At 42.6% G+C, this 26349-nt stretch overlaps 1 protein-coding gene across 3 annotated transcripts in view; it reads right to left on the bottom strand.

The window, feature by feature from the left end:
• The window catches only part of LOC118370032 (serine/threonine-protein kinase 4-like), an 82146-nt gene extending 64371 nt beyond the window's left edge, over positions 1 to 17775 (bottom strand). The window contains exons 1-2 of one of the 3 annotated variants that reach the window (XM_052498956.1): positions 17404 to 17775; positions 4237 to 4317 (exon numbers count right to left, since the gene is read on the bottom strand). In XM_052498956.1, the coding sequence (XP_052354916.1) occupies positions 4237 to 4317; positions 17404 to 17447 (125 nt within the window). In that variant the 5' untranslated portion in view covers positions 17448 to 17775. Of the gene's footprint in view, positions 1 to 1580; positions 1717 to 4236; positions 4318 to 17403 lie in introns of those variants that run through there. The other 2 variants (XM_035754786.2, XM_035754787.1) reach the window with 2 other exon arrangements.
• Between the last annotated feature and the right edge of the window lie 8574 nt (positions 17776 to 26349).

Here is a 26349-nt window from a genome sequence, read left to right as displayed (position 1 = left end):
ACATGCATCAGGTATTCTCACGGCAGTCACTGTAGGGACAGTAATTAAAGAGGCTATAGTCATGGGCCATGTTAGTAGTAGTAGGGGTTACTTTTGTTGGGTTCTGAGGATATGAAATAATACACTTTTGTCAGAGGGAGTGCTGAGGTTTAGAGGGTCTTCACCAGAAGTTAAGAGTTATAGGAGGGAGGTATATAGTGGGTGCAACTAAGCTTGGAATGTGTTGAGTGCAGGGAAGTGATTACACGTGGCAGGCATTGATAAGGGGAGAGAGCCATGCATTAGTGATGGAGGGGGATTGAGGTCAGGTCGCCTTAAGGGAGAAATAAAAACATTTATGGTCTGTATCACTTAGTGTCCTGCCTAGCAGTAAAGAACAATGTTTGTACAGATGTGTAGGAGGAGCCTATGAGAAATGGTTAAATATCAGCGCTTGTGTGAAAATGTCTTTGTCTGATGCAGCCGTATTGAATAAACTTGGTTAAGCTTTCATAGTGTCCGTAGAAGAACACTTTAGTAGCATTGTTGGGATATCAGTTTATGAGGACTCATGCCACATGGAATTGGTAGCTGGTAATTGGGAGACCAATGAGTGATTTGGCCATAAGGGGGGAGTCTATGTATGTTGTCAGGACGTAACCCATGCATCGCAGTGTGTATATCCTCAGGTGAAAGCAGCACATGAGGAGCAGGAGATAACCGAGGGCACGGGCTGAATTCTGGAGATTGATTGTACATCAAGATACACCAGGTGGGGGTGTTGGGACAGCGTTGGTCTGGTCCACACACAGTACTCCTTGTAGCACCTGCAGCGGTGAAGATCGTCATGTCTCTCCTCAGTGGATGCATAGTTCTCACGAGATGTAAGGTTCAGCTGAATAATGGGTGAGCTTGAAAACGCCATGACAGAGGAAGCGGAGCTAAAGAGAGAGAGACTAGAGACTAGCTCCGTTAAACATCGTAGTTGGGTTAGCTGCTGTATTAGTCAATGCATCACATGAAAAGGATAGATGTTGGGGTAATCGTACTCTAAACAACATTTTGAAGGCATAGATGTGAAAGTCGGCAGGGTAGCCTAGTGGTTAGAGCATTGGACTAGTAACCGAAAGGTTGCAAGTTTGAATCGCAGAGCTGACAAGGTACAAATCTGTTGTTCTGCCCCTGAACAGGCAGTTAACCCACTGTTTCTAGGCAGTCATTGAAAATAAGAATTTGTTCTTAACTGACTTGCCTAATTAAATAAAGGTAAAATAAATAAAAAAGTCTATACAGTGCCGAGTTACCTGAAGAGGATGTAGCGTTGATTAGAGTTAAGCACTTGTCTCAGGTAAGGTGCCTATCAGGTGGCAAAGAAGGAGGTGGGGAGCAAAGTGAGAATAACTTGGCTTGGGAACACCTCTTGGATCCAGTGGTCTAACGGGGAAGACTGGGCCAAAGCATAAGGCGGCTTTTTAGGGCTTTCATTTTTGCCGAACTCAGCAGAAAAGTATTCTGAAGGCATAGTCAGGTGAATAGAGAATGAGAATTGTCATGTTATTAAACTTTGGGTTTGCATGCATATATAATTATGCATAGCTTACCACATTGTTAATACCGTTATGTTTTGTGTTTCTCGTTGCGTTGCAAGTCTTGTGCTATAACTCTCTTAGGAACCAGAAGGAGAATGTTGAACTGGGAGAAGTCAACGGATCCAGTGGACACGTTATTATCAGTGTTCTATGAGAGATGGAAATAAGATTGTGTGATCATAGAACAGAGGCCATAAGTCTCTGAGAATGTAAACCCTCATGTTGTTCATTTTGTGTTCATGTTTTATTATCATTGTTTGTCCATTTACAAGTAATTTACAAGTTTATTTACAGTTGAAGTCAGAAGTTTACATACATTTAAACTATTTGGCTACGGTGTAAGTTTTTCACAATTCGTGACATTTAAAATTCCCTGTCTTATGTCAGTTATGATCACCACTTTATTTTAAGAATGTGAAATATCAGAATAATAGTAGAGATAATTATTTATTTCAGCTTTTATTTATTTCACCACATTCCCTGTGGGTCAGAAGTTTACATGCTACCAAATACTAATTGAGTGTATTGCCTTTAAACTGTTTAACTTGGGTCAAACGTTTTGGGTAGCCTTCCACAAGCTTCCCACAATAAATTGGGTGAATTTTGGCCCATTCCTCCTGACAGAGCTGGTGCAACTGAGTCAGGTTTGTAGGCCTCCTTGCTCGCACAAGCTTTTTCAGTTCTGCGCACAAATGTTCTATAGGATTGAGGTCTGGGCTTTGTGATGGCCAGTCCAATACCTTGACTTTGCTGTCCTTAAGCCATTTTGCCAAAACTTTGAAAGTATGCTTGGGGTCATTGTCCATTTGGAAGACCCATTCACAACCAAGTTTTAACTTCCTGACTGTTGTCTTGAGATGTTGCTTCAATATATCCACAATTTTACTCCTTCATGATGGCATCTATTTTGTGAAGTGCACCAGTCCCTCCTGCAGCAATGCACCCCCACAACATGACGCTACCACTCCCGTACTTCACGGTTGGGATGGTGTTCTTTGGCTTGCAAGCCTCCCCCTTTTTCCACCAAACATAACAATGGTTATTATGGCCAAACAGTTCTATTTTAGTTTCATCACACCCAAGGAGATTTCTCAAAAAAGTATGATCTTTGTCCCCATGTGCAGTTGCAAACTGTAGTCTGGCTTGTTTTGGAGCAGTGGCTTCTTCCTTGCTGAGCAGCCTTTCAGGTTACGTCAATACAGGACTCGTTTTACTGTGGATATAGATACTATTGTACCCGTTTCCTCCAACATCTTCACAAGGTTATTTTCTGTTGTTCTGGGATTGATTTGTACTATTTGCAACAAAGAACACATCTCCTTCCTGAGCGGTATGACGGCTGTGTGGTCCCATGGTGTTTATATTTGCATACTATTGTTTCTACAGATGAACATGGTACCTTCAGGCATTTGGAAATTGCTCCCAAGGAAGAACCAGACTTGTGGAGGTCTACAATGTTTTTTTCTGAAGTCTTGGCTGATTTCTTTTAATTTTCCAATCATGTCAAGCAAAGAGGCACTGAGTTTGAAGGTAAGCCTTGAAATACATCCACAGGTACACCTCCAATTGACTCACAATCATGTCAATTAGCCTTTTAGAAGCTTCTAAAGCCATGACGTCATTTTATGGAATTTTCCAACCTGTTTAAAGACACAGTCAACTTAGTGTATGTAAACTTCTGACCCACTGGAATTGTGATACAGTGAATTATAAGTGAAATAATCTGTCTGTAAACAATTGTTGGAAAAATTACTTGTGTCATGCACAAAGTAGATGTACTAACAGACTTGCAAAAAACTATAGTTTGTTAACAAGAAATTTGTGGATTGGTTGAAAAACAAGTTTTAATAACTCTAACCTAAGTGTATGTAAACTTCCGACTTCAACTGTAAGTTGAACAGTAGGAAGGTATTGTTCAAGAGGGACTGTTGGGTTCTGAGAATATGAAATATACGTATTCATGTCACTGAGGGAGAGCTTAGGTTTAGAGGGTCGACACCAGAAGTTAATGGTTATCTGTAGGAGGAAGGTATATAGTGTGGGAAATTAAACTTGGAATGTGCTGAGTGCAGGGAAGCGATCACGTGGCGGGCATTAATAAGGGCAGAAAGCCATGGATTAGTGATGAAGGGGGTCGAGGCCAGGTCACATTAAGGGAGAAAGAAAAGTTTATGGCCGTATTACTTAGTTTCATGCCTAGCAGTAAAGATACCAGATGTTCAGATGGGCAGGAGGAGACTCAACCTAGGAGAAAGGGTTAAATATCAATGTTTGTAGGAAAATGTTTGTCTAATGGAGGTGTTTTGATCCTATTGGAAGAATAAACTTGGTTGCGCTTTCACAGTGTCCGTAGAGTTTTTACTCTGAAAATTAGAACCCAACATCAGTAAGGAGCAGTACAGTGACTCGTGCAGCACAACTTACTCATACACCGATCAGCTGTCATTTATGACGCAACACAAGAGGGCATGTTAATCACAGACACTAACAAAGTTGAGTAACAGGAAACAAGGAAGTGGCTTAATGCATGAGTGACACGTATGACGTGGTGTTATGTTGCTCTTCTTCCTTGAGTCTAATGTAAGTCAGAGAGATAGCGGTGCTTCCCAGAACTGAAACATGGCATTTCAGCCCCAACTGTCCATAACAAAACACGTCCAGGACTCACCCTTCGCCAAGTTTCTCTAGCACATCAAAGACTTCCTCTGGCTGCTTGGTTAAACTGTCTTCACTGAGCTTCTTTAGCTGCCTGTAGGGTGGAGAAAGTTTCAAATTGTTATTAGTCATATGTACAGGATACACATGGTGTTCCAATTAAATGCTTACTTGCAGGTTCCTCGACAAAGCAACAATAAATAAAAGATAAAGATACAAAGTAAATGGCTCAGTATAAATAGATTAAACATTTTATCATAAGTATAATACCGGAAGGAACAATTCATTTACATATGTTTTTGGTAAGGGGGGGATTGGAGGGAAAGTGTTAATTTTGCAATCATAATAAGAGTCCGGTAGCAGCAGCTGTGATGGGTGTGTTGCCTGAATGTGTGTGTGTGTGTGTGTGTGTGTGTGTGTGTGTGTGTGTGTGTGTGTGTGTGTGTGTGTGTGTGTGTGTGTGTGTGTGTGTGTGTGTGTGTGTGTGTGTGTGTGTGTAAACTCAGCAAAAAAAAGAAACATCCCTTTTTAGGACCCTGTCTTTCAAAGACAATTTGTAAAAATCCAAATAACTTCACAGCTCTTCATTGTAAAGGGTTTAAACCTCTTGCTTCTACCTGGCACGCAGGCGTCCCATCTAGAGCTCTGGAAATGCAAATGCGCTACGCTAAATGCTAATAGTATTAGTTAAAACTCAAACGTTCATTAAAATACACATGCAGGGTATTGAATTAAAGCTTCACTCGTTGTGAATCCAGGCAACAAGTCAGATTTTTAAAATGCTTTTCAGCGAAAGCATGAGAAGCTATTATCTGATAGCATGTAACACCACAAAAGACCCGCAGGGGACGTAAACAAAATAATTAGCATATTAAGCGCTACACAAACCGCACAATAAAATTTAAAACATTCATTACCTTTGACCATCTTCTTTGTTGGCACTCCTAGATGTCCCATAATCACTATTGGGTCTTTTTTTCGATTAAATCGGTCCATATATAGCCTAGATATCGTTCTATGTAGACTGTGTGATAAATGAAAAAAAATTGCGTTTCATAACGTAACGTCATTTTTTAAAATTCAAAAAGTCGACGATAAACTTTCACAAAACACTTCGAAATACTTTTGTAATGCAACTTTAGGTATTAGTAAACGTTAATAAGCGATCAAATTAATCACGAGACAAAGTGTTTTCTATAGGGATCCATCTTGAAATACTGTCCGTCTATTTCTCAACCAAAATATCCGGTCGGAGACCGGAAGAAATGGGCTGTCTCTTGTTCGTTTGACCAAGAAACAAATCCTAGGCAAATGACAAGACTGTTGACATCGTGTGGAAGCTGTAGGTACTGCAACCTCAGCCATATTTAATGTCTTTCGCCCATAACAATGGGTTGAAGCGGCGGATGGATATATTTTTCCACTTTCAGTGATCAGATTTTCCTGCACTTTTCAATGAAAAGCACGTTATGTTAAAGTGATTTAACCAGTTTTATAAACGTCTGAGTGTTTTCTATCCACACATACTAATCATATGCATATACTATATTCCTGGCATGAGTAGCAGGGCGCTGAAATGTTGCGCGATTTTTAACAGAATGTTCGAAAAAGTAGAGGGTAGACTGAAGAGGTTAAACACTGTTTCCCATGCTTCCTCACTGAACCATAAAATATGTATGAACATGCACCTGTGGAACGGAAGTTAAGACTAACAGCTTACCAACAGGTAGGCAATTAAGGTCACAGTTATGAAAACTTACGACACTAAAGAACCCTTTCTATTGACTCACCAAAAGAAAGATGCCCAGGGTCCCTGCTCCTCTGCGTGAACGTGCCTTAGGCATGCTGCAAGGAGGCATGAGGACTGCAGATGTGGCCAGGGCAATAAATTGCAATGTCCATACTGTGAGATGCCTAAGACAGCACTACAAGGAGGCAAGACGGACAGCTGATCATCCTCGCAGTGGCAGACCACGCTTAACACCTGCACAGGATAGGTACATCCAAACATCACACCTGTGGGACAGGTACATGACGGCAATAATAACTGCATGAGTTACACAAAAAACGCACAATCCCTCCATCAGTGCTCAGACTGTCCGCAACAGGCTGAGAGAGGCTGGACTGAGGGCTTGTAGGCCTGTTGTACAGGTCCTCACCATACATCACCGGCAACAACGTCGCCTATGGGCAAAATCCCACCGTCGCTGGACCAGACAGGACTGGCAAAAAGTGCTCTTCAATGACAAGTCGCAGTTTAGTCTCACCAGGGGTGATGGTCGGACTCGTGTTTATCGTCGAAGGAATGAGCGTTACATCGAGGCCTGTACTCTAGAGCGGGATTGATTTGGAGCTGGAGGGTCCGTCATGGTCTGGGGTGGTGTGTCACACGCTGTACGTTACAGGGAAGACATCCTCCTCCCTCATGTGGTACCCTTCCTGCAGGCTCATCCTGACATGACCCTCCAGCATGACAATGCCACCAGCCATACTGCTCGTTCTGTGCGTGATTTCCTGCAAAACAGGAATGTTAGTGTTCTGCCATGGCCAGCGAAGAGCCCGGATCTCAATCCCATTTAGCACATCTGGGACCGTTTGGATCGGAGGGAGGACACACCACTGGGGGGCCCCTATGTTAAGAGTCAGTGGGGAGGAGGTGTTGTTGCCAATCCTCACAGCCTGTGGTCTGCCCGTCAGGAAGTCCAGGATCGTTATAGAGGGCGGTGTCCAGACCAAGGGTTCTGAGCTTGGAGGGAACAACAATGTTGAATACTGAACAGTAGTAAATGAACAGCATTCTCACATAGGTGTTCCTCATGTCCGGATGTGTTATGGCAGTGTGAACAGCGATAAAAATGGTATCTTCCATGGATCTGTTGGATCGACAGGCAAATTATAGCAGGTCCAGTTTGCCTGGCATGCTGGACTTGATGTGGGAAATGACCAGCCTCTCAAAGCTCTTCATTATGACTGGGGTGAGTGAGAAGGGGCAATGGTCATTTGGGCATGTCATCTTGTTTTTCATTGGTGGTTTCCTTGAAGCAGGTGTGGACTACAGCCTGGGACAGGGAAAGGTTGAAGATGTCCAAGAAGACGTCAGCCAGCTGGTCAGCACACACACTGAGGACGCGTCAGGGATGCTATCTGGGCCAGCGGCTTTGTGAGTTTTCAATTAAAAGTTTTCTGGAGCATGCCCAGGCATTGTAGGGAGGTCATACAGGCACGTGGAGGCCACACACACTACTGAGCCTCATTTTGACTTGTTTTAAGGACATTACATCAAAGTTGGATCAGCCTGTAGTGTGGTTTTCCACTTTAATTTTGAGCGTGACTCCACATCCAGACCTCCATGGGTTGATAAATTTGATTTCCATTGATCATTTTTGTGTGATTTTGTTGTCAGCACATTCAACTATGTAAAGAAAAAAGTATTTAATAAGAATATTTAATTCTTTCAGATCTAGGATATGTTATTTTAGTGTTCCCTTTATTTTTTTGAGCTGTGTATTTTCCTCTTGGTGATGTAATTCGGAAAGATAATGTTAACTTTCACTGCTATGCGGATGACACACAGCTGTACATTTCAATGAAACACAAAATTGCCCTCGCTGGAAGCCTGTGTTTCAGACATAAGGAAGTGGATGGCTGCAAATGTTCTACTTTTAAACTTGGACAAAACAGAGATGCTAGTTGTAGGTCCAAAGAAACAAATAGATCTTCTGTTGAATCTGACAATTAATCTTGATAGTTGTACAGTCGTCTCAAATAAAACGGTGAAGGACCTCGGCGATCTCTCTTTTGACGAACATATCAAGACTGTTTCAAGAACAGCTTTTTCCATCTACATAACATTGCAAAAATCTGAAACTTTCTGTCCAAAAATGATGCAGAAAAATGCATCCATGCTTTTGTCACCTCTAGGTTAAACTACTGCAATGCTCTGCTTTCCGGCTACCCGGATAAAGCACTAAATAAACTCCAGTTAGTGCTAAACACGGCTGCTAGAATCTTGACTAGAACCAAAAATGATGATCATATTACTCCAGTGCTAGCCTCTCTACACTGACTTTCTGTTGAGGCAAGGCCTGATTTCAAGGTTTTACTGCTTACCTACAAAGCATTACATGGGCTTGCTCCTACCGATCATTCCAATTTGGTCCTGCCGTACATACCTACACGTACGCTCGTCACAAGACGCAGGCCTCCTAATTGTCCCTAGAATTTCTAAGCAAACAGCTGGAGGCAGGGCTTTCTCCTATAGAGCTCAATTTTTATGGAATGGTCTGCCTACCCATGTGATAGACGCAGACTCGGTCTCAACCTTTAAATCTTTATTGAAGACTCATCTCTTCAGTAGGTCCTATGATTGAGTGTAGTCTGGCCCAGAAGTGTGACGGTGAATGGAAAGGCACTGGAGCAACGAACCGCCCTTGCGGTCTCTGCCTGGCTGGTTCCACTGTCTTTCACTGGGATTCTCTGCCTCTAACCCTATTACAGGGGCTGAGTCACTGGCTTACTGGTGCTCTTCCATGCTGTCCCTAGGAGGGATGCGTCACTTGATTGGGTTAAGTCACTGACGTGATCTTCATGTCTAGGTTGGCCCCCCCTTGGGTTGTTCCGTGGCGGAGATCTTTGTGTACTCTGCCTCGTCTCAGGATGGTAAGTTGGTGGTTGAAGATCTCTTTAGTGGTGTGGAGGCTGTGCTTTGGCAAAGTGGGTGGGATTATATCCTGCCTGTTTGGCCCTGTCTGGGGGTATCGTCGGATGGGGCCACAGTGTCTCCCGACCCCTCCTGTCTGTCTCCAGTATTTATGCTGCAGTAGTGTGTGTAGGGGGCTAGGGTCAGTCTGTTATATTTGTATTTCTCCTGTCTTGTCCTGTGTCCTGTGTGAATTTAAGTATGCTCTCGCTAATTCTCTTTCTTTCTTTCTCTTGGAGGACCATGCCTCAGGACTACCTGGCCTGATGACTCCTTGCTGTCCCCTGTCCATGCTGCTGCTCCAGTTTAAACTGTTCTGTCTGCGGCTATGGAACCCTGACCTGTTCACCGGACGTGATAATCTGTAGTCCTTGCAACATGCCGAGTCAGTTGTCGAACATCAACTCAAGTTTGAGTCGGAGGTCTTTTTGCATCCCTAATGGGTTTGCAGAGCTCGTTCCTGCTTGCCTTGTACACATCGTGCGCTACTGAGTCAGAGTTCTTTCTGATGACATTGAATGCTACAGTACGGGCTCTCGGCATGGTACGGATATCTCCGCTCATCCCATAGACATTAAAACTAGTAGATAGTGATAGGAATACGTGGATGACGTGAGCGCTGTCTTAAACTCCAGATGGTGCATGAAGCCGTAAGTATTTGTATTTGAAGCACGCCATATTACTGAATGGGGCTTAATGGCACCAACAATGTTTTTGCTAAGGATCATGGCGAAAGTGGCCGTAACTAGCAAAGGATCACGGTCGATGCAGTCGTTTTCATTCTGCCTGAGAAAGTCAACCTTGTTTTAATGTCTATGAACCAGATGCTAGCCAACTGTTAAGCTTTTGCAGCAGAAGGTTCATTTCAAAGCTCAGCCTTACCAGGTCAACATTGTAATACAACACGGAATGTAAATATTAAGCATGACAAATCAGAATTACAACTGACTACCAGAAAAAAAAAATCAAGATTAGACTCCCTATCTATCTACTCTAGACATCATATGACCATGATCCTTCCACCTGAAAATAAAAAGTTAATGGGCTACTATCACAACAACTGATCACAACTCAGTTTGGCTAGATTTATAATTACCTCAGAATAAAGTGGACTAGCATATATATAAATAACAATTATTTCATCTCAATTCTGTATTTCTTTATGATTTTAGTATATCATTTGTGAAACTGCAACGTCATCATAAATAAATTGAATTCTAAATGGATTACATTTTAATCGCATACTAAATAGATATTTCAAAAACAGTGAGAGCCCATTACGTCGCCATTCTCCGCACTGTCATCCTCCTTCAGCCCATAGACATTAAAACCATGTCAGCCCCATAGACATTGGTTCAGCCCATAAATCTCCACTTGACAGGCTCGTTGACGCAGCACTTGACAGGCTCGTTGACAACACACCACACCCCCTTAGGTGCACTTGCAAAGAGCGTGCACAAGGGCGAGCCTCCTTGTAGCCTGCCGGCCCGTGATCGGTCTGTGTGACGATAATTGTACTAGTCAAAATGGATCACTATAATTACACGTCTCGATTTGTAGCAAACTTTAAAATAATAACTCACCGTGGGGATTGAACTTGATTATAAACACATTTTTGAGCACATTCTTTTTTTTTTATGGGGGGGGGGGTTGGCCATTCTGGCTATCGTAATTTACATAAGCATTCTAGTACAGACCAGGGCTTTTGGCAACACTAAGTTGCTAACACAGTAGCCGACAAGCTTAGCTCATGGCTTTGAGCTGGCTTCAAGTTCCAGACCAGACACTGGAGGCCTGGTTCATCCAGGGATTTTGGTCGGGGTATGTCCAGATTGTTGTGCCCACAATAACATCAACACATTTCCTAATGAAGCCTGTGACTGAAGATGTTGATGAATGAGTGGATGAATCTTTGAACATATTCCAATCAGTATTTTATAAACAATCCCACAGCACCAAGTCTGCCTCCTCTACCCAGCACCTCGCTATTCTCTGTGTTGGTTGCTCCCTCTTGAGTTGCTGCTTGTAGGGCGGGAGTAGGAACACAGACATGATCTGATTGGCCAAAGTGGGGGATGCTTTGTATGAATCACAGATGTTTGTATATACTGTACATGATCCAGCATGACGGTACCTCGTGGGCCAGGATATATATTGGTAATATTTTTGGAAAAATGTGCTTTCAACATGCTTGGACAATAGACTGCTTCCGGGTGAGAGGATTCTTGCTGGCTAACGATCTTGTTCAGTTTGTTGAGTGCCGCCTCTGTGTTTGCTTTTGCAGGTATGTACACAGCTGTGATAAAAACACACGTGAATGAACTCGGCATACAGTATAGTCGGGTCGGCATTTTTGCATCAGAAACTCCAGGTCGGGAGGACAAGAGCTTGAGATATTTTCAACTTTGGTACAGCAGGAATTGTTGATGAGGAAACATACTTCGACCTCCCAGTCTTACCAGAATCCACCATTTGATCCATACGTCAAATGAAAAAGCAGTCTGGTAGAATAGCAGAATTGAGCGTTTCGTCCGTAAGATCTGTCTCTGTAAAAACAAAGACATAGCATTCCCTGATGTCCTTCATCGATTGAAGACTTTCTCAGAGTTCAAAGTTTATTTTCCAGCGATTGAACATTAGACATCAGGATACTAGGAAGAGGAGACAATCCTTACAGCCTAGCTTGGAGTCCCCCTTCCCTTCCTCTTTTTGTCACCTACGTTGCCTTCTGTCTTCTTGTTCAGCAGCAAATGGTACATCTGCAGTATCTACAAGGTTTTCACACACTGTTGCTGGTATTTTGGCCCATTCCTCCATGCAGACCTCCTCTAGAGCAGTGAAGTTTTGGGGCTGTTGGGAAACACGGACTTTCAACTCCCTCCAAAGATTTTCTATGGGGTTGAGATCTGGAGACTGGCTAGGCCACTCCAGGACCTTGAAATGCTTCTTACGAAGCCACTCCGTTGCCCGGGCGGTGTGTTTGGGATCATTGTCATGCTGAAAGACCCAGCCACGTTTCACCTTCAATGCCCTTGCTGATGGTAGGCTTTGTTACTTTGGTCCCAGCTCTCTGCAGGTCATTCACTAGGTCCCCCCCCCTGTGGTTCTGGGATTTTTGCTCACCGTTCTTGTGATCATTTTGACCCCACGGGGCGAGATCTTGCGTGGAGCCCCAGATCGAGGGAGATTATCAATGGTCTTGCATGTCTTCCATTTCCTAATAATTGCTCCCACAGTTGATTTCTTCAAACCAGGCTGCTTACCTATTGCAGATTCAGTCTTTCCAGCCTAGTGCAAGTCTACAATTTTTTTCTGGTGTCCTTTGACAGCTCTTTGGTCTTGGCCATAGTGGAGTTTGGAGTGTGACTCTTTGAGGTTGTGGACAGGTGTCTTTTATACTGATAACAAGTTCCAACATGTGCCATTGATACAGGTAACGAGTGGAGGACAGAGGAGTCTCTTAAAGAAGAAGGTACAGGTCTGTGAGAGCCAGAAATCTTGCTTGTTTGTAGGTGGCCAAATACTTATTTTCCACCATAATTTGCAAATAAATTCATTAAAAATCTTACAATGTGATTTTCTGGATTTTTTTCTCATTTTGTCTGTCATAGTTGAAGTGTACCTATGATGAAAGTTTCAGGCCTCTCATCTTTTTAAGTGGGAGAACTTGCACAATTGGTGGCTGACCAAATACTTTTTTGCCCCACTGTATATATAAAGTCTGATTTGATAGAGCCGTCTGACTGAGCAGCAGCAGGCCCGTAATCACCATTCAAACAGCACTTTAGTGCATTTTGCCAGCAGCTCTTCGCAAGCACAACGCTGTTTATGACTTCAAGCCTATCAGCCTAATGGCTGGTGTAACCAACGTGAAATGGCTAGCTAGTTAGCTGGGTGTGCGCTAATACCTTTTCAAACGTCACTCGCGTTTAGATTTAGAGTAGTTATTCCCCTTGCGCTGCAAGGGCTGTGGATTTTGTGGAGCGATTGGTAACGCTGCTTCGAGTGTGGCTGTTGTTGATGTGTTCCTGGTTCGAGCCCAGGTAGGGGCGAGGAGAGGGACAGAAGCTATACTGTTACACTGGCAATACTATAGTGCCTACAAGAACATCCAATAGTCAAAGGTATATGAAATACAAATGGTAGAGAGAGAAATAGTACTATCAATACACTGCTCAAAAAAATCAAAGGGACACTAAAATAACACATCCGAGATCTGAATGAATGAAATATTCTTATTAAATACTTTTTTCTTTACATAGTTGAATGTGCTGACAACAAAATCACACAAAAATTATCAATGGAAATCAAATTTATCAACCCATGGAGGTCTGGATTTGGAGTCACACTCAAAATTAAACTATAGGCTGATCCAACTTTGATGTAATGTCCTTAAAACAAGTCAAAACGAGGCTCAGTAGTGCGTGTGGCCTCCACGTGCCTGTATGACCTGACTAACAACCTCTGGGCATGCTCCTGATGAGGTGGCGGATGGTCTCCTGAGGGATCTCCTCCCAGACCTGGACATGATGTCCCAGATGTGATCAATTGGATTCAGGTCTGGGGAACGGACAGGCCAGTCCATAGCATCAATGCCTTCCTCTTGCAGGAACTGCTGACACACTCCAGCCACATGAGGTCTAGCATGGTCTTGCATTAGGAAGAACCCAGGGCCAACCGCACCAGCATATGGTCTCACAAGGGGTCTGAGGATCTCATCTCGGCACCTAATGGCAGTCAGGCTACCTCTGGCGAGCACATGGAGGGCTGTGCGGCCCCCCAAAGAAATGCCACCCCACACCATGACTGACCCACCGCCAAATTCTGGAGGATGTTGCAGGCAGCAGAACGTTCTCCACGGCATCTCCAGACTCTGTCACGTGCTCAGTGTGAACCTGCTATAATCTGTGAAGAGCACAGGGCGCCAGTGGCGAATTTGCCAATCTTGGTGTTCTCTGGCAAATGCCAAACGTCCTGCACAGTGTTGGGCTGTAAGCACAAACCCCACCTGTGGACGTCGGGCCCTCATACCACCCTCATGGAGTCTGTTTCTGACCGTTTGAGCAGACACATGCACATTTGTGGCCTGCTGGAGGTCATTTTGCAGGGCTCTGGCAGTGCTCCTCCTGCTCCTCCTTGCACAAAGGCGGAGGTAGCGGTCCTGCTGCTGGGTTGTTGCCCTCCTACGGCCTCCTCCGCGTCTCCTGATGTACTGGCCTGTCTCCTGGTAGCGCCTCCATGCTCTGGACACTACGCTGACAGACACAGCAAACCGTCTTGCCACAGCTCGCATTGATGTTCCATCCTGGATGAGCTGCACTACCTGAGCTACTTGTGTGGGTTGTAGACTCTGCCTCATGCTACCACTAGAGTGAAAGCACCGCCAGCATTCAAAAGTGACCAGAACATCAGCCAGGAAGCATAGGAACTGAGAAGTGGTCTGTGGTTACCACCTGCAGGACCACTCCTTTATTGGGGGTGTCTTGCTAATTGCCTATAATTTCCACCTGTTGTCTAATCCATTTGCACAACAGCATGTGTAATGTATTGTCAATCAGTGTTGCTTCCTAAGTGGACAGTTTGATTTGACAGAAGTGTGATTGACTTGGAGTTACATTGTGTTGTTTAAGTGTACTATATTAACTACAACCTAAAAACCTCTTACCTTGGAATATTGAAGTCTCATGTTAAAAGGAACCACCAACTTTCTTATGTTCTGAGCAAGGAACTTAAACGTTAGCTTTTTTACATGGCACATATTTTACATGGCACACGTTTTTACATGGCAAATACATGGCACATATTGCATATTGCAACATATTCCTTTCTTCAACACTTTTTTGCATTATTTCAACCAAATTGAAATGTATTTGAGGCTAAATTCATTATATTTATGTATTATTTTAAGTTAAAATAAGTGTTCATTCAGTACTGTTGTAATTGTCATTATTACAAATAAATAAATAGGCCGATTAATCGGTATCGGCTTTTTTGGTCCTCCAATAATCGGTATCGGCGTTGAAAAATCCTAATCGGTCGACCTCTACTCTGGAGAGACCTGAAAATAGCTGTGCAGCAAAGCTCCCCATCCAACCTGACAGAGCTTGAGAGTTTCTGCAGAGACGAGTGGGAGAAACTCCCCAGATACATTTATGCCAAGCTTGTAGCGTCATACCCAAGAAGACTCGAGGCTGTAATCAACAGGACAGCAACATCAGAATCCATTACCTTGCAAAGAAGAACAGAGAAGGAGTATTGGCGCCAGAGGAGAAGGCTGCTGTTTTACGATGCCCTAACCACCAAAGGGAGTAGTACACAGCATTGTACAAGATATTCAGTTTCTTGACAATTTCTCACATGGAATAGCCTTCATTTCTCAGAACAAGAATAGACTGACGAGTTTTAGAAGAAAGTTATTTGTTTCTGGCCATTTTGAACCTGTAATCAAACCCACAAATGCTGATGTTCCAGATCCTCAACTTGTCTAAAGAAGGTCAGTTCTATTGGTTCTTTAATCAGGACAACAGTTTCCAGCTGTGCTAACAATTGCAAAAGGGTTTTCTAATGATCAATTAGCCTTTTAAAAATATAAACTTGGATTAGCTAACACAACATGCCATTGGAACACAGGAGTGATCGTTGCTGATAAAGTGCCTCTGTATGCCTATGTAGATATTCCATCAAAAATAAAAATCTGCCGTTTCCAGCTACAATGGTCATTTACAACATTTACAATGTCTACACTGTATTTCTGATCAATTTGATGTTATTTTAGCGGACAAAACATGTGCTTTTTTTTCAAAAACAAGGACATTTCTAAGTGACCCCAAACATTTGAACGGTAGTGTACATATGAGATGAGTAATGTAAGATATTAAAGTGACTAGTGATCTATATATTAAGTGGCCAATGATTCGAGTCAGTATATAGGCAGCAGCCTCTCTGTGTCAGTAACGGCCTTGAAACATACGCTGTTTTTCAGTCTCTCGGTCCCATCTTTTGACCTCGCCTTCTGGATGGTAAGCGGGGTGAACAGGCAGTGGCTCGGATGGTTGTCCTTGATGATCTTTTTGGCCTTCTTGTGACATCAGATGCTGTAGGTGTCCTGGAGGACAGGTAGTTTGCCCCCGGTGATTCGTTGTGCAGACTGCACCACCCTCTGGAGAGCCTTGCAGTTGCCGTACCAGGCGGTGGTACAGCCCGACAGGATGCTCTCAATTGTGATTCTAACATCTACCGACACAGGGGCGTGAATACTTATATATATTTTTTTAAATTTAACTAGGCAAGTCAGTTAGAACACATTTTTAATTACAATGACGGCCTACCCCGGCCAATTGTGTGTAGCCCCATCCCAATCACGACCGGATGTAATAGGGCCTGGATTCGAACCAGGGACTCTAGTGACACCTCTTGCACTGAGATACAGTGCCTTAGACTACTGCGCCACTCAGGAGCCCCATATATAAATTACATTACTGTATTTAATTTTCAGTAAATTTGCTAACATTTGTTTTTACTTTATCATTATTGGGTATTGTGTGTAGATGGGTGAGAGAAAAAAATTGATTTAATCAATTTTGAATTCAGGCTGTAACGCAAATTTATTTTGGAATAAGTCAAGGGTATGAATACTTTCTTTCTGAAGGCACTGTATATCGTCAGTTATGTGTCCAATAATGTTGGCCTATGTTGTTGTGTCCCTTGTCACTCCTGCTACATTACAGCAGTGATCCACTAAATGGCTAATTTCGCCCTCATGTCGGTACCAGCAAGAACGCTATGTAGTGTTAGGTATCAACAGTCAATCTAGTAGGTGCTGGAAACTATAGTGAGCTTCCATTGGTCAATAGCAACGCGATGTCGCGGAGAACAACTTTGGTCCTCTCTTTCGCCCATGCTTGCATCGCCCAATGGTTTCCGCCCACGCCCCTTCTTTAAATTGAATCGGACTCCGTGGTTTCATAGCCCCCAGCGTGCCAAATCAAATGCTAGATGCTTTTCTGCTGTTAGGTTAGTCGCTTGTCAACATTGTATAGCCATTAGCTAGCTTATGTACAGTAGGTAGTTAACACCATTTTCAGTTGACAGTTGACATCAGGGAAGAGCAACTGTTGACCCAGTGTTCTCCAGTCCTGTCTTACCATCTCCAACCATAGGTGCGGAATGATAGGAGTTGGCAAGACGACACAATCAGATCTGGAGCCAGACAATTTTGTGCCATTTCAAACTATCTTCCTACAAATATATCTATGTGGTGCAATAACAGGTATGTTACACTAGCAGTGACAGCTAACTACCAAGCATGTAGACAGTTAGTTGATAACGTTGGAGCTTGGTAGTGTCTCTCCGCTGTAAAATGCTAGCTAGCTATGTTTCCCTTAGCTAGCTTATATTAACCCCAACACGATCAGGCTAATATTCAAACTGGAGAAACAAACTTTCTGCAGCCAATTTAACTAGGTTGTACGGATTCATTACCTGCGTGGGTGTGTCCTCATTTGTACTTTGTCCTTGTTCTCCATTGTTTTCTTCAAGATAGTTCACTTCTGTAAAGCTAGCCAGCGGCTCTTGCTGCGATGATACGCTTTTCTGAATGTTTTACAGTTGCTTCTCATTCGTGTTTCATTGTGTAAAGCCAAGTTTCCAAAATCTGAAATTTTCCTTAAACTACTGGAATCTCATTCGTTGCTCCATCCTCCTCTGACTAGGCTGCTTTTTACTTTTTTGACAATTTGTAGCCAAGTGTCTTGACATTCAGTTAAAACCAGGAAGAGCGTTTTGAGACTGGGCGCGGAATGAGGGGGGCCAAAGAGAATAGCCTACCACAGCATGAATCATAATACCCATAAAACCCAACGTTCAAACACGGAAATGGTTATAATCGTTTTTCCACCATTCATTTTATCCCGGCATTGTAGATTTTAGAAACACTTCAAATAAGTGTTTCGCGTATGCTTACGTTTTAATAACCATGTAAATGTCTATCGTTAAAGGTGACGTTTATCAATATATTCGCCTGTATTTAGCCCCCCAAAAATGAAACGCTAATTAGCTGCTAATGTGGCTATCATACAGAACTACAAATGCCTGTCTCAAGCGTCATGTCACTCATCAGGGTCATGATAATCTGGATGTGTCTGCCGAATATAGGCAAAAAGTAAGAATCTCTGGATTAACTATCTAATGTTAGCTAAATTGGCTAAAGTTATTTAAATGGACAATTATGTGAATTACATTTCTTATATAACTAGCTAACATAACATAACATAACGGAGACACCTGAAACCCCACCTCTTTAAGGAATACCTAGGATAGGATAAAGTAATCCTTCTCACCCCCCTTAAAAGATTTAGATGCACTATTGTAAAGTGGCTGTTCCACTGGATGTCATAAGGTGAATGCACCAATTTGTAAGTCGCTCTGGATAAGAGCGTCTGCTAAATGGCTTAAATGTAAATGTAACATTAGCTTTCTATTTGTCTAGCCATTTAAATGAATAAGAAATTAATAAAAACAAGTTACGTTTTATTTGGCTTTTATAAACCACCAGTCTTACTTGCTAGGTAACTGGGGCTACGTGTTCTTGATGGCTAGGTGTATTTTAGTCTGTTTTTTTAGATTTCAGGGATTGATTTTTATTGATTTTATTTAACCTTTTATTTAACTAGGCAAGTCAGTTAAGAACACATTCTTATTTACGATGACGGTCTAACCTGGGCGACGCTGGGCCAAAAGTGCGCTGCCCTATGGGATTCCAAATTACGGCCGGTTGTGATACAGCCTGAAATCAAACCAGTGTCAGTAGTGACGCCTCGAGCACTGAGATGCAGCGCCAGACAGCTGCACCACTCGGGACAATTGATACGTTTGCTGTTACCCTCTGGACAGCAGATCATTAGCCTTCCCTTGTAACTATACTATGTAAACTGATTTAGTCCTACATGGTATGGTGGGTTGTAAATTGGTATTAACACTTGTTATTGATGCCTAATTGCAAACCTTATTTGAACATTCTCTATTCCAGAACCAATGGGTGTGCCTGAGTCTTATCACCTTTCAACTAGGTTAGCTGTTTCAACCTGGAACACTATTCTCCTGCTTTGGTCAGTTGTCATTGCAGGAAGTCCTGAAGAGCATGAGTGTGTGTTAAACGTTTTGTTCCAGCCCAGCTCTAACACCTGACTTAAACAATCAACCTGCCGAATTATGACAATAGGCTATGATTACAAGCTTATACACACTCATCCCAAGGGTCCCATTATATATACACACTCAAGTCTCCAATGGTCCCAGTACTGGTTGATGTGAAGGCCTAGGTGAAAACACACAAACGGATCTACAGCTGGGATAAGATTATTCTATCATTCACACACTGTAGACAGTGTAAAACACAATTTCAACAATGCTTAAGTTGTATTGTCTATGGCTCAATTTGTGGAAATGCTGTCATAACTCATCGTCTTTAATGTTGTGATTTACAGACACGATTTGAACACCGCAACTGAGATGGACTGATGTTGACGGACACACGCTGAGACCACGAGTATGACGACATGGGATGGATATTTGTGAAGACCTAAAAGGGGTGCAAAAGCACACCAACTTATTTTTTATTCCATGGCCAACCATCTCGGGCTGAAAGTCTCAACCTAATGGGTTACAACTGACAATTTCTCATTAGATATTGCGTCTTACACAGATCACAGGTTAGGGTATATATTCCATGTCAGACTTTTCAAGGCCACCCTGAAGGTTGCCAGGGCAAGCTGTTTCTTGTACATACATTCAATTGTAAAATGCACAAACATTTTAGTCAAATGAGTATTCTTGAGTGAATAACATAAAATCCCACTTTTGTATATGTCCAATAGGTTATGAAAAGCATCAACAATTTAACATGACCTTATGGTGAGTGACCTTTAATGAAGTGAGATGACTGGATTATTATTTACAATCAAGTTCTCTCTGTACACATACAATTGCTTGAAAAATCAACCCCAATGTGAATGAAGAAAAGATCCATGGAAGGGTGATCCAAAGGGGGTTGGTTGTATCTACACAAACATATATTTGGCTTTCTATTCGTGCATATCTATTCCGCGCTCTTAAACTGAGCTCATATCTCCCATGGTCTTAACTTAAATAGATAAAGTTTTGACCAGTTCAAATCCAGGCTGAAACTCCCCATAAAAGAGTCTTTATCAACAGGATCATATTGCCCTATCAGGTTAGAATGTTGTTTAAACAAGAGTAAAACTGTGTTAAATGAGACCTATTCTTAGTTTGAAGAACAGCACTTCATGTAAGTCCATCTCTCGTGAAGTATTAGCTGCATTATCTGCTGTATGGAAACTATTCCACAATGGGTGGTACCACATACACTGAACAAAAATATAAACACAACATGTGTTGGTCCCATGTTTCATGAGCTGAAATAAAAGATCCCATAAATTGTCCATGCGCAGAAAGCTTATTTCTCTCAAATGTTGTGCACAGCATTTCTCCTTTGCCTAGATTATCTGACTGATTTCCTCACATGAACTGTAAAATCTTTGAAATGGTTGCGTTTATATTTTTGTTCGGTATAGTTCTGCAGTAGACTTGTCATGCTATAAAAACACCTGTTGCCAGTCAACATGCATGATAACCTGTCTGCCTGTCATCTGATCATGCAGGTAACATCAGTGGCTCAGTCCTATGTTGTGAACAGGAAAGGATAATAACGATTATAAAAATCATGTACAGAAACACAGAGATGGGGGGAAAAAAGCAGAGGTACATTTGTCCCACTCTCAAAATAATATCACCCAGGAATGCAGTGGGTACATACAATAGCTCTCCTTTTCTTTGTAACAACAGCTCTGTGTTCTGGGCCAGACTGGGGAGTTTCTCTTGACTCCACAGGTATATCGTGGGAGAGTCATTGGTTGGCAACACCCTTTGTGTCCGGGGGAACAGATGCAGCTAGTTGCAGGTTAGCGGTGGGTACAGGGGGTCTTGATCTGATCCGCACTCTGGGAGCAGCCCCCCTCAGCTGGAGGCAAACAGAGATAGGGATCAAGTCTCTTTACTAAAACTTTACTAGTTTCACTAAAACTTTACTAGTTTTAGTGAGTGAGAATTATCACAGTATTAGTAAGTGACACTTGTTTTGTTATTCTACTACAATAACAGCCGGTGTCTTCTACATGGGCCAGACAAGGTGGTCTGGCTGAGAGGCTCGTGACTGGTTCCCAGCTGGAGAAGCTTCGTGACGGACCACCGCTGTGGCATAAATACTTGGTGTAGGACCACATTACCATCAGAGATTTACACGTTTATAAATGATTCATTAACCATTACTAATTATAAACCCCTTGTAAATAGACCCTTATTGTAACATGCCATTTTGCACAAAAAGCTATCAAAATATTACAGTTATAATAGTTGATAGCCGGAGAGTGCAGTAAGAGAAGTAGCGGTGCGTGGGTAAAATCACAAGGGAAGCCAAGTCAGGGAAAAAACTCCATATTACAACCTGTGTGTTGTGTTAATAGTGTCGTTTGCTCTATAACTTGTTAGGCCTTTATATCACAGTTGCAAGGCATATTAACTAAGGCCGAGACAAGAAAGACTGGCAGAATAAATTCAACCACACCTTTGTTTCATCACAAAAGTCCACAAAGCATATTGTATGTAACAAACAGTTACATGACATTTTCGGACTAATAAACAACTACTGATTTAGAACCACAGAGAGTTTCCGCAACTTGCAAAGACAGTACCATTTCAACTTTAACACTTCAATATGATCAAATCACCTATGCTTAGTCTAATACAGTGACAACTAAAAGATACCAAAAACAATTTAGTCCTATCAACATAAGATAAATATGATGTGGCTGTTCATGGTTCTGATTTCTCTCTGTATGTGTGGCGGTGCAAGTAGAAAAAACATGTTGACTCACCTTACTTGCCATCTTCCTCTATTTCATGTTGATGAAACTATGTCTATGACTATCATGTAGTACACACATTTTTTGTTGTCCTAGGCTACCTGGCTAAAATGCTTGCCCGCTTGCCTAACTTCCTTTCATGGGCAACGTTAGCTAGTTAACAGCCTTCTACATCTAGCTACATATTGAACTTCCATCCTCTCAGGCCAGGGGCACAATGTATGAATTTATGGTTGGATCAGAATCGTCGTCATAATCATTGGCCAGTACGGAGAATTAAGTAAAACCACGTCCAAATCCTTGTCTCCATCCATGGCTAATTTAGGAAAGGGCCAGTTTTACCTAGCTAGCCACTGGTGGACAACAAGACAAGGAGATGCAAGAATTCAAGTAGTCAGTGTCAGTGACGTATTGCTCTTGATTTGATTGGAGTGAAGCCATATCCAAAATGGCTTCCCTTGACACTTTTTTGTTGTTCAGCCAGGACCATTCACAGTTTAGCTCACTTAGTTTAGCTCAACGCTGATTGTCATACTTTTTTTTAATCAAGGGAGGCCAAATGCCCGCTGGCTTCCCTTGCATTCAATGCTACTGGCAGCAACAACGTCATACTCTTTTTTACCATACGGTATCAGATAGATGGCCTACACATAATGAGACAGAAGTCTGGCTTCCCTTGGCATCCATGAATGCACGCCACTAAGGAAGAGTAACCCACCTTCCATTAGCTCTTGGTAAAGTTCTTCTTGATCTGGGCACTGACAGACTCATGGATGTTCTTATCATGGGCTGTGTCTCCAGGGCACTGTAAATCCCAGTCAGGATGGGAAGGAAGAAGATATGACCGTCTTGTGGTAGTTAGATGTGCATTCTGCCACCTACTTTGCGGGAGGATAACAAGGATCCCAAAAAGGAAAATATTTTGGTAAAAATAAATAAAATATTAAATAAACAAAATCAACCTGCTTTTCTGTAAAAACCTCATTCGAATCAGGTCTCAACACAGGCTCAGAAACCTCCTGTGAGGACGGGACATTTCCTAGCAACAACAGTCCTTGTAGTGCTTCCGCTAGTTGCAGATATAATGATATCCAGCTTCTTGAACTTCTTAGACACTTGTGCTGTGCAATTAGTCACTGTGGCTATAAATGCCACAAAATCCACCTTCTTCACAATGAGTGTATCCAGATCACCCGATTGACTTGAAACACTAGCAACGGGTTGCAATGCATCCACCGCCATATCTTCAACAATGTTGCCTCTTGCCCCTTTGACTCTCTTCACCGGCCTCCACATAGGAGATCCGCTGTGCAACCCTGACCCTTGACACCTCAACCTCCTTCGCCCTAATAGGGCACTCAAGGAAGTCCGGAGTATGATCCCCACCACAAATGCAACATTTTCCATTCACAGATTCAATATCATACTTCTCCTGTCTGCAAACATTTGATACATGACCATATCCTTTACAATTTCCACATTGTAATGGTTTGGACACAAATGCTCTGACCGCATACCTCACATATCCAGTCTCCTCAAAGAACAATAATATCAACAGGCTTTTCTCCTTCCTTCCATTCACCATACAGGTCAAGTGAAGTGCACTGACCACTCCTGAGATTTTCTGACTATGGTACTCATCATCTGTATCCAACGAGACTCCAGCTATAACTCCTTTGGTAGGCGCCCTGCTCCGAAGATCAAAACATGTTACCTCTGGTATGGACAATTTTGCCAGATCCAGTGCACACTTCTTCTGTTCTTCATCAACAGAATGAACTAAAACAAGGCCGCTTCTAGTCACCTTGATTGAATCCACTTTTCCCACTAGTTCCTTCACAGTCCTCGATATTACAAATGGATTTCCCAAATGAATCTCCTTGTCCAATAAGAAATACATTATTGGTCCAGTCCTTGTCTTCCACTACAATCTTTGCTCGTTTTGTTCCATTCTTTGATTAAACTATTTTCCACTCATTATCACACGTCACTTGCTGCATTTTCAGATTCAAGCACAGTCACCATTTCCTTCTCAACTTCCTCATGCAGAAAAAATAAACAATCTTCTTCTGTGGATTTATATGGCGGTTGGCAACCAACCTTAAGGTGTATTACCGCCACCAACTGGACTGGAGTGTGGACCAGAGACCTACCCAATATTCTTATCTCCTTAATTAACAAAATACATAATTAAATACTACATCCATAAACAAATCGCTAGGAGAATATAGCTACTGAGATTGGACGTCACACACACACATCCATATATGGCAAGTGTGGTGTTTTGAGAAATGTATTATGTGTTATTGAGTTTAGATGTAAAATGGTTGCAAATAGCCAATGGGATTTGTATGCAGGGGTTAAGTTATTTGAATTAACAAATGATAATGGGGTTTCCGTTCTTGCTTTGAAGTGATTGGAATACAAGATGCAAGGTCGATAAAAGTTCAATGATGTATTGGAGATTCGGGCTGAAGATACTGTAGAGAGTAGTCGACTGTAATGTGTTAAGGAGAACATTAAATAAATCTGTTCTGTTTATTATAAGTATGCTTCGTAGTCTTCAGTAAAATAACCCAGCTTCTTCGGATGCAACAGCAAGAGATATTAGAAAATGGAGGAGATAGGAAACCCATTAGGCAGTGAATGGAGGAGCGGACAGTACCAGTCAAAAATTTTGACACACTCATTCAAGTGTTTTTCTTTATTTTCTACATTGTAAAAAAAAATTGAGAATAAATCAAAACTATGAAATAACACATATGGAATCATGTAGTAACCAAAAAATTGTTAAACAAATCAAAACAGATTTTAGATTTTAGATTCTTCAAAGTAGCCACCCTTTGCTTTGATGATTGCTTTGCACGTCCCTGGAACCGGGACCACGTTAAAGGCGGCTAAATGCTCCACTCCATTGATCTATGTGGGTGGAGTCTGTTTTTTTGGGGTGTGGACTCTGTTGGTTGCATTCCACCCAGAGAGGAAGTCAGTCTTGTATAGTGTATATCCACTAGAGGGCTTGGGGAGTCAGACTAGCATACCAAGCAGGAGGGGCCAAAGCACACATTTTGACTCTAGCGAGTGACAACATTTGAACTTCCGGATCCGGTGTCGTATGCCTGTCAGGCTAGTCTGGTCTTCTATGCTTTACGAATCTACTTTTTAGTCACAGAAGCAAACATCTCTTTTTGAATTGCAATTGCTAGAGCTTTAACGGCAAGAGCGTGAACTGCTCTTTGTCATGTTCTGACCTTTATTTCCTTTGTTTTGTATGTATTTAGTATGGTCAGGGCGTGAGTTGGGGTGGGCAGTCTATGTTTGTTTTTCTATGATTTGGGGATTTGTATGTTTCGGCCTAGTATGGTTCTCAATCAGAAGCAGGTGTCATTGGTTGTCTCTGATTGAGAATCATACTTAGGTAGCCTGGGATTCACTGTTTGTTTGTGGGTGATTGTCTATGTTGATTGCTTGTGTCAGCACAGTTCTCATTAGCTTCACGGTCGTTATTTCGTTTATTGGTCGCCCCCAGGTGGTGAGGGTAGGCAACAACATCTCCACCCCGCTGATCCTCAACACTGGGGCGCCACATGGGTGCGTTCTGAGCCCTCTCCTGTACTCCCTGTTCACCCACGACTGCGTGGCCACGTACGCCTCCAACTCAATCATCAAGTTTGCGGACGACACAACAGTGGTAGGCTTAATTACCAACAACGACGAGACGGCCTACAGGGAGGAGGCGAGGGCCCTCGGAGTGTGGTGTCAGGAAAATAACCTCACACTCAACGTCAACAAAACTAAGGAGATGATTGTGGACTTCAGGAAACAGCAGAGGGAACACCCCCCTATCCACATCGATGGAACAGTAGTGGAGAGGGTAGCAAGTTTTAAGTTTCTCGGCATACACATCACAGACAAACTGAATTGGTCCACCCACACAGACAGCATCGTGAAGAAGGTGCAGCAGCGCCTCTTCAACCTCAGGAGGCTGAAGAAATTTGGCTTGTCACCAAAAGCACTCACAAACTTCTACAGATGCACAATCGAGAGCATCCTGGCGGGCTGTTTCACCGCCTGGTACGGCAACTGCTCCGCCCACAACCGTAAGGCTCTCCAGAGGGTAGTGAGGTCTGCACAACACATCACCGGGGGCAAACTACCTGCCCTCCAGGACACCTACACCACCCGATGTTACAGGAAGGCCATAAAGATCATCAAGGACAACAACCACCCGAGCCACTGCCTGTTCACCCCGCTATCATTCAGAAGGCGAGGTCAGTACAGGTGCATCAAAGCTGGGACCGAGAGACTGAAAAACAGCTTCTATCTCAAGGCCATCAGACTGTTAAACAGCCACCACTAACATTGAGTGGCTGCTGCCAACACACTGACTCAACTCCAGCCACTTTAATAATGGGAATTGATGGGAAATTATGTAAAATATATCACTAGCCACTTTAAACAATGCTACCTAATATAATGTTTACATACC

The sequence above is a fragment of the Oncorhynchus keta genome, chromosome 37 (assembly GCF_023373465.1).
Source record: "Oncorhynchus keta strain PuntledgeMale-10-30-2019 chromosome 37, Oket_V2, whole genome shotgun sequence".
Classification (NCBI taxonomy): Eukaryota; Metazoa; Chordata; class Actinopteri; order Salmoniformes; family Salmonidae; genus Oncorhynchus; species Oncorhynchus keta.
The sequence above is the reverse complement of the archived record's forward strand: the minus strand, read 5'-3'. Positions and strand labels throughout refer to the sequence as shown.